Source organism: Cricetulus griseus, chromosome 6, assembly GCF_003668045.3.
Source record: "Cricetulus griseus strain 17A/GY chromosome 6, alternate assembly CriGri-PICRH-1.0, whole genome shotgun sequence".
NCBI lineage: Eukaryota > Metazoa > Chordata > Mammalia > Rodentia > Cricetidae > Cricetulus > Cricetulus griseus.
This window is the reverse complement of record NC_048599.1, coordinates 138,416,105-138,425,786: the sequence shown is the minus strand read 5'-3', so window position 1 is coordinate 138,425,786 and position 9,682 is coordinate 138,416,105. Positions and strand designations below refer to the sequence as shown.

At 43.8% G+C, this 9,682-nt stretch overlaps 1 protein-coding gene across 1 annotated transcript; it reads left to right on the top strand.

Moving 5' to 3' along the window:
• The first annotated feature begins 4,268 nt into the window (after positions 1-4,268).
• Positions 4,269-8,940, top strand: LOC113830841 (von Ebner gland protein 1-like). The gene is made up of 6 exons (XM_027422732.1): positions 4,269-4,370; positions 5,173-5,306; positions 6,040-6,113; positions 6,197-6,304; positions 8,697-8,801; positions 8,912-8,940. Exons 1-6 carry the CDS (start codon positions 4,269-4,271, stop codon positions 8,938-8,940), a joined length of 552 nt encoding a protein of 183 aa, XP_027278533.1.
• The last annotated feature ends 742 nt before the right edge of the window (positions 8,941-9,682 follow it).

Genomic DNA, 9,682 nt, shown 5'->3' with positions numbered 1-9,682 from the left:
GTGTTCGTGGTGTGTGGGTCCATATCAGGGTTTTTAATTGAATTCCATTTTTCTACAACAGCCACAAACAACATAAAATATCTTGGGGGTAATGCTAACCAAACAAGTGAAAGACCTGTATAGAAAGAACTTTGAGTCTTTAAAGAAAGAAATTAAAGAAAATACCAGAAAATGGAAAGATCTTGCATGCTCTTGGATAGGCAGGATCAACAGAGGAGAAGTGGCAATCTTGCCAAAAGAAATCTACAGATTCAATGCAATCCCCATCAAAATTCCAACACATTTTTTTTCAGAGAACTTGAAAGAACAATACTCAACTTTATATGTAAAGACAGACCCAGGGTAGCCAAAACATCCCTGTACAATAAAGGAACTTGCAGAGGCATCACCATCCCTAACTTCAAGCTCTATTATAGAGCTATAGTCCTGAAAACAGCTTGGTATTGGCACAAAACTCAACAGGTAGACCAATAGTATTTTGTTTTAAACCTTGATTTTGTCCTCTGACACTTTTGTGAAAGTGTTTATTTGTTCTTATATTTTCCTTGAGGAGTCTCTGAAGTCTGTATGTAGAGGATGATATCATCAAAAATTCTGGTATTTTGACTAGTTCCTGTTTATTCATATTCCTTTAACCTTTTTTCTTGTCTTATTGACTACTTAATATTCAATTTTTTTGTGGAGTAAGAGGATTGTGGACACCCTTATTCCTGCTGGCTTTAGTGATGTTTTTCTCCATGTAGGATAATGTTGACTGTAGTTTTGAGCAGAGCTTTTATTATGTGGATTTGCTTTTTCTGTTATTACTTTCTTCTAGGCAGGCAACACAAAGATGTGGCTGACTTTGTCAAAGTGCTTTTCTGAATCATACGTTATCATGCCAGTTCTGTCACTGAGTCCATTTATTTACTGTATTTCATTTTTTAAAATTTTTGACTGTATTTCATTCTTTATTTGCATATGTTGAACCATCCATGTATTCCAGGAATGAAATCAACTTGATCATAGGATATGACCTTTTGATGTATTACTAAATTTTCTTTGCCAATATTATATTGAGAATTGCCTATCAGCAAGATTTGCCTATACTTTTTTGTGTTTCTAGTATTAGAATCAGAGTACTCCCAGCCTTTTGCAAGTTCTGGTATCACTCCTCTTTCTGTCTTATGAAATAGTTTAAAGGCTATTGGTGTCTGTTGTATTTAAGGGCTGGTACAGTCTATAGTGAATCCATTCTGACATGGACATTAATTATTGGAGAGGTTTTTCCTCTGTTTCTATCTCACTTTAAGTATAGGACCCTTTGAGTTGTTGGCATTCTTTTGTTGAATTTTGTTAAGTCATGGCTGTCTAAGAACTTATCTATTTCTTTTATATTTCTCAAATTCCTGGAATATAGTTTTGAGGCATGCCTTAAAGATCCTTTGAATTTCACTCAGTGTTTCGTGTAATTTTTTATCTCTACTATATTAATTTGTCTTTCTCTTGATTTGTAAAATTAGTTTATTTTCTTCATGTTGCTTTTTTTTTGGTTTTTTGAGATAGGGTTTCTCTGTGTAGCTTTGGAGCTTATCCTGGCACTTGCTCTGGAGACCAGGCTGGCCTCGGACTCACAGAGATCTGCCTGCCTCTGCATCCCGAGTGCTGGGATTAAAGGCGTGTGCCACCAACGACCGGCATGTTGCTTGTTTTTTAAAGTCTTACATCTTGCTTGCCAATTTGCCTTGCTCTTTCCTTTTCAGCTCTTTAGTTTATGCTCTAATCTTTATTTTCCTTTTTAAGTACTTCTTTCTTGGAAACTTCATATTTGAACATAATGGATTTATGTCTAACAGCCCTACCTTATTATTCCCAATGGCCCCTGAACCCCTACACTATGTCCTCTTCCAAACTTCATGATTATTTCACAAATTATCCACCTTGTCCTCTCTTTCCTTGTCCTTTTTCTGCCCATCCCCTTTTCCTTCATTCCCTTCTCTTTCCTCTCCATAAACCCAGAGTATAGAAATTGCTGTGCATATGTGTACGTGTTTAAGGCCAATAAATTAAGCATGGGCAAACAACCATGGTCAAAATCCTTTGAACAATACTGATCCTAACTCTGTAGCCATCCCCTGACAAAATCTTATTTGCCCTTCTAGTTCACATCTCTAAATCCTTCCTAATTTCTTAAAGCTTAGACCCACCTATTCAGGGTTCTCAAGTAATGGCCTCACTTTTTTTTTGTACCAATTTTCTGGGAAAAATGTAAAACAGAAACAACACAATGGAGGAAGCTGTTATTCTGCCCTTTGGTTCAGGAGCTACCATCTATCATGGTAGCAGGAAGGCATAGTGCCTGAAACAGCTGAACCATGGCAGTGTGACATGGTCTTGTGCATGTTTGCATCCTGAGGGATTAAGAACTTTTTAAGACACAGACTTGATTCCACCAAAATTCCATGTCTTCTCCTGAGACATCATCTCCAAAGGAGCACATTTCCCAGAAATGTGCCTCCCTCTACTGCTAAGGTGTTCATATAAAAGTGAGTGTGGGGAAAATGTAGGTAACACACACAGGGACGTGCATAGAGATTTATGCACAGATACACATAGATTTGTACCCATACCTTCTCCCATGAATAAGCACAAATATGTATGCATACACAGAAACAGAGGTACACACATAATCGCATGTACATAGACATGTCCCAAAATGCACTTTAACATAGCCTTATACACAGGCACACACAGACATGGTCCTGCTATAGATATGAACACACATACACTGATCTGTTGACACATAGAGACAGACACATCTAGGCAAATTGTCCACACTCATTGACACAGACACTGACATGGAGAGGTACACAATCACTTGTCCACATATCGCTTCCTAAACACATGCAAATGCAAACATACATATTGCATTATTCAGGGCTCTCCAGAGTCACCGTACTTATGGATTGACTCTCTCTCTATCCAATATATTTATCTATATACATAATATATATATGAATTTATTATGATGCCCTTCAGGCTGCAGTCCAACCAACAATGGCTACGTATGAGTGGAAAGTTCAAGAATCTAGTAGTTTTTCACTCCTGTGAGGCTGAGTGTCTCAGCTGGTCTTCTGTTTCTGCTGGAATCCCAAAGAAGTGAGCTCCAATGCCAGTGAAGGAATGGATGTCCTGACAAGGCAAGGGCAAGCAGTTGAACATCCCTTCCTTCTTCCATTGTTCTTATATCGGCTTCCACCAAAAAGTGTGGCCGAGATTAAAGTTATGCCTTCCTGCCTCAAGATCCGGATAAAAGGCATTGTCATCCTGCCTCAAGATCTAGATCAAAAGCCCATGTCTTCCAGACTCAAGATCTGGATCACAAGTGTGCCCTGCATTTTTGGATTGTAGTTCATTCCAGATATTTTCAAGACCTCAAACAAGAATAGGTATCACACACTGACAGACTGACACACATCTCCACAAAGCAGGTAATGAACTTTGTCTGTGGTGTCAAAGAGAAGGGAGATGTGAAGATTGGGGATGCATGAGGGGATTCAGTATGTGGCCTGACCACTATTCTCTTGCGAGTATGGAGAGAGGAGAGGCAGCTGAATTGGTTTTGGGGACATTATTGGGGCCAAACTGCTGGGTGTCTGGGAAACAACAGTGATGTTTCAATCCCAAGAGAGTTCTACAGGTTCCTCATGAGTCTAATGCAGAGTGGAAAGACAGGGCACAGGAGCCAGGGTGCTGAAGGGAGAGGTCACAGCTCAGTTCTCAGGCAGTAGAACACAGGAATGTGTCCAGCATTGCTATGTGGAGAAGGAATGGGAGTTCTGAGAGGAATGGGGAGGTATGAATGCTTCCATTCTGTTGGGAATGGGACCTGTCCATGGCAGGGTAGGAACAGAAACAGTGGTTTTCTTTCTGTCTCTGAATTATCTGGCAGAACTTGACTCTGAAAACGTCCCTCCACTCCCGACAGGCCTCCTAGGAATGAGTGAAGACACAGCCATATGTCTCCTACAGAGATTATCATCTCCTCTCAGAGCTACTCCCTCTTTCCAGACTTGAGAGAGGTTTGGAGTCAGGGAACTAACTTAAGTCCCCAGCAGTCTCCATCTCTCATTATCCTTATTTCTATGCCACAAAACAGGTCCAAAGAAAACAGTGCTTTTGCAGCACACCTCACAGATGGAGCCTTTGTGCAGTGAGATGGGGATGGGAGTGTCTGGCACCTGGTATAGGATAAATCTGGTTTTCAGAGTTCAGTAGACAGAGGCACCATGGAAGCCATGCAGCTGTTCCTGCTGACCATAGGTCTGACCCTGTTCTCTCTGGTGCAGGCTGGCTACATCAATCGTGGTGAATGTGCCACGACAGACAAGGTGAGATCTCTGGGAGATCTAAAGGCGGGAACCAGATTTTCAGGATCATGATGCTAGTCTGGGTGAGAGCATCAGTTTATTGATAGATTCTGTGGGTAACTTATGTTACGAGCAAGGATTTGCCTTCCAACATGGAGTTTTCATGTTTTCTGCCACATGGGTGGTACTGACAGTCAGAAGCATGGGCCATTCTGCCAGTCAGAGAACCAATACCTCTGTCTGTCAGTCAAGAGCTCCCAAGCACTTTCTATTAACCCCACATAAATGACACATTATCATTTCTGTTAGGGATAACACTAACTAAGAATAAGTCTTTGCTAGAACATGGATTGCTCTAGTCCTTAGAGAGTAGTCCCTGATAGTGGAACGAAGCAGGAACTGGACCCAAGGAGTAAGGCACAACCAGGTTTTGTGGGTGTGGTCATCAGTGACTGAATACTCAGTGGGTTTGTGGTCGTATTGTCCACACATGACCTGTCATTTCTGATTTCTGTCTACTCCACCCCAGCCTTATCCTGGAGGCACCTTTTCTATTTCTTATGGTTTATCTGTGCAGGGCCATGGCTGTGTCCAAACCCAGGAACAGAATCTCCAAGAATACCCCTGCCTTAGTTTGCTTGGAACAGCCTGCCAGTTATACATATGGGCTGGCCATGACCAAGGGCCCCTGACCCTACAATCTGCTCTGAGATGGTTCCCATACACCTCCTGCATCTGCTCCCCCTTCAGCTAGAGTGTGCAACACCTTGTCTTGGCTTTACTTTCTCTTCTGACCTCCTCAGCAGTGACTCTCCACATCTAGCTTTTAGGAAACTGGTATATAATTTGCTGGGCTGGAAACCTTCCTCTCCCAGAAGAAAAGCTGAGAAGCCCGCTGCCACCCTTCACATTCACCAAAAACAAAATTGGTTACTTGGAGTTTAAGATGAATATCTCGTGAGTATCTGCTTTCCGGCTGTCTACTTGGCTCTTGGCTCTATGTTCTCCTAACTCTCACCACACACACGGTCTCAACTTTATCTGGAAAGTTCATGTGAACATGTAGTCCTCTTACCCTTTCTGGGCAAATGTGTCAGGTGACTTCAGTAGCTTCAGGAAAGATATATCCAGGAACACTTAGCTTAGCACAAGAGACCCAGGGTCCAACCCGATGCATTCTGTGCCACTGCAAACTGCAAATGACAGGAACTTGCCAGCACAATGTTGTTGTCTCTTGGAGAAACCATTGTGGACATCACTAATTTGTGTGTAGAGAGGGAGTCTCTTGCTCTTCAGGTTTCCAGTGGATTCTGAGCTCAATGAGGAGTCTTGAGGATCATGGGCACATTCATGATTATGTCATCTGGGAGAGGCCTTGGAGAAACATTTTGAGATAAAGGGCATGGCCTGGCCTCCTCATGGACAATGGTTTGTGGTGGGTTGCTTGTTATGCTCTCCTGAACTCCAAGTATGGTTTGGTCATTGGCTCTGCCCCTATCTGTATCTGTGTTTTCCATGCTAGTGTGACATGGAACACAGAAGATGGGAGCACAAAATGGCAGCCTGGGGTTGTGCCTGGTTGCTGTATGTATTGTGTATGGGGGTTGCTGAGCTCCCGTCAGGGTTGGGAACTTTGCATGGGAGTAGGAAAGGATGAGGCAGAGAGAACCTTGCTTCTGCCTATGTCCAGGAAACCTATTGGATGTGTTGAGTTCAAGATCGCCTTGAATGAAGCAAAAGACAAACCTTGCTACTTTTCTGCCTGTAGGTGCTTATATTTACATTGTTCCATTTCAGACTCTTTTGGGGAAATGCTTATAGCCACACAGCTTGTTCTCTGTCTACAGGGATGTGGCACTATATTGGCATAGTGCTGTTTGAAGGGGACAACTTTGGTATCGCCTATTTAAATGCCAAGGTCGATGATACATACCAGAAGATGGCAATGCTCATGGGTACGTCATGCCCTGCCTGCGTATGTGGGTGTTGGTCTCGCTTCCTGTGTCATTGGGTACAGAGTTGTTGTCTGCATCCTTTACCCTAGTTCTAGTTCTGGCCTGGGGTCATTGTGATTTCTGGCACTTTGGGACTGGAATTTGTTAACCCTCCCATGCTTCATCTTCAGATGAGAACTGATATCTAGGACACACATCCAAACCCAATTTACCCATCCTCACATCCTGCCCTCTCAATCAGCCCTTGGTGCAGTCCTACTCTGAGCAGGGATATAGGTGGGATCATTTCTCACTGGTTATATTACTTTTCCCCTGTAGACCTGTGATCTCATCTGGGTAGGAGGGATGATGGTCCCAGTATCCAGTGACATTTGGCCAGAGCCCTGCTCAACATCCTGTTGTTCATAAGATGCTCCCCTTCGGCCAGATAATTCTGAGGTCATGAAGTCCATAGCTCATCACCAACTTAAAATGAAATGAAGTGACAGATAAGAGAGACAGTTTTTAGCTTTATTCACTGCTGGGGAAAATAAAATTTGTAACTTCCCCCCTCCTGATGTTTTTTTTTATTTGAATTAGAAACAAGATTGTTTTACATGTCAATCCCAGTTCATTCTCCCTCCCCTCCTCCCCTACCACCCCCTCGCCCAACTAAAACCCTACCTATCACATATCCTTTCTGCTCCCCAGGGAGGGTGAGGCCTTCCATAGGGGGGGCCATCAGAGTCTATCATATCCTTTGGCATAGGGCCTAGGCCCACCCCTGTGTGTCTTGGCTCATCTTACGTCTGTAAGGACTAGAAGAGATAGGATGTTGGCTTTGTGGCTAGAAGTAGGTTCTGTGCAAGTGCCTGAGCCTGACTTTCAACACCCAGCACTAACATACAATGGCAGTGGCAGGTAAGTATGCCTGTTACCCAGCAAATCCTGGACCTCAGATAGCAGGGCCCAAAAGAGGAGTTTCACATTCATTTAGAGAGTCTCCCTCAAGACAGTAATGTGTAGAGACCTGCCATTGTCCTCTGAAGAGTGTGAGAGCAAAGAGTGTGAGAGCATGTCCTGGTATACACACATACATAGACAGAGACACAGATTCTCTCTCTCTCTCTCTCTCTCTCTCTCTCTCTCTCTCTTTCTCTCTTTCTCTCTCTCCCTCCCCCTCTCTCTCCCTCTCTCCACTAAAGAGAAGCCAGAAATTAAACATGTATAACATGTATAGATTGAGCTAAGAGACAGATCAGTCACTTGCTGGTGAAGGAAGCTCTCCTGGTCCAATGTCCCAGGCTGTCTCTGTCCTCACAGAGAAGTCACTGTAGACACTGTTGTAACCAGGAGTGTCCATTGCTCTAAAGAACCCAGTGTCAACTGGACCCATGAACTGTACCTACCACCATCAACAAACCCTGAGACCTTGTATTCTTCCTGATCTTTGAAGATTTCACCACATTTCAAAACTGTCAGCATCTCCTGACACTGTTCTCAGGATCCTCCCTGTCAAGTGCTTCCTCTGGACTGTCTCTCCTGTTCTTCTCCAGCTTCCTGTGCATCCTCATTTTTTCCCTCTGCCCTCCTACCCTCAACATATCCAGGCTTTGTGCACATGAGATTCTAACAGGGTCTTGGGAGGTATCCCAGCCTAGACCAGGAGATCTCAACAGAAACAAGCACTGATGGCCACTGCACCACCTTTACGTTGCAACCAAGGACTCTAGGGGATGTGGTGCTATTCAGACCCTGTTGTTGTTTCCAGCATCCCACCTACATTGCCAATATAAAATATCATCCCGGGCAAAGGAGGAGTCAAGTGCACACCCGGACCTCCCCCAGCATGTATTTTGCAGGCAGAGGATGGATTACTGTGGCCTTATTGTGTGGTGGTGTCTTGCTAACAGGACCTGGAAACAGAACAAAGCAGAGAAGTAGTCAATCACCAGTGGATTCCTCCTCTTGCTACCCAAGCTGTGAAACACAATATCTCCCCTAGGAGGGATTGAGGACAGTGGGTCTGGACGTCCCTGAGTTCAGGGTGTGTCTGTGGAGGGATTTCTGCATCTGTCTGTGGAGGGATTTCTGCATCTGTCCTCTGCCTTCCATGGATGGGTGACTGAAAAGCTTCATAAGAAGCCATGGAAGAGGGACCCACTTGGTGCTCAGCTCTCAAAGCAAAATTATTTGCTCGGGTGGTACTTGTCTCAAATAAGATGCAAACTTTTTGTCTCTCCTGATTGTTCCCATGTGGCTGGCGTCCTTCTCAGAGAGTTTGGTGTGAAAACACCCTGTCTGTTGCTTAAATCTGCCTATGTCACAGAAGATCCCCAAAGGGACTTGTGTGTGACCTGTCTATAGTACAAGTTCTTCCCAGCAATTGTCACCATCCTCATCTGGCCTGCAGGTCGCCGTAATCATACTGCAAGCCTAACAATGCTGAAGGATTTTGAAACTGTTGTGATCCAACTATCCTTGAACAAAACAAGCATCATCACCCCCCCTTACGATGGTAATAAAGCAGCTTTTGCTGATTCTCCTTCCCTTCTATTCATGATTTCCCTGTATGACAGTGTCCATGTCATCATGCTCCAATTCCCATCTTTCTGTGTTTACAAATAGATTCCTGTGAACTGGGCAAAGAATCCTAGTGCACAGAGGAAGCCTGCAGAGACTACATGGGCACCTGGTGCTGGGATCTTTCAATAAATGTGATGAATAGCTCCTGGATCTATGTTTCAAGAATGATTATTTGTTCACCTGCTCTCTGCTATTCAGGTGCAGGCTACTGCTCAGTCCTGACCTGTTGTCAGGAAGAAAGACTTCATGTTTACAGGTGGCATGCCATGGCAAAGAACGTCACTGAGCTTAGCAGTGGGCAAGGGCAAGGAAGGCAGGGGCAGGAGCCTGTTTTAACCAGTGAAGGTAGAAGAGGTTGAGTAGCTTTGTAAGGAAGCAGGTGCATTCGGCTTATATAGGTCATTGCAAGAACGTACGTTCTCAGTTCTGTCCTGAGGTTCTGCCTCTGGTAATGGATGCTGACCCCAGTGTGAGGCCATAGTTGAGGGTGTCTGTTGATCTGTGTATCTGGTCTCTCAGTGTGTGGAAGGTGGAGCTTGCTACAGAGGCATTTACCATCTGCGTATTAGCTTACTTGTAGTCACCTCCTGCAGGGACAAAGAGACAAAAGGCCAGAACACCAAAAGTCCAAATCAGGTCAGATTATGAGAGAGGGCAAATATTTACATATTCATTAAAGATCTATAAATCAGTGTTCATTCTTTTCAAATATAGTAATAATGTGTTCTTCTGATGCTATTCACATACAAAATGCAATCAGATCCTTCGTGGACCATCTCCATGGCATCAGGAGGCTTTGACAAAATGGCTCAA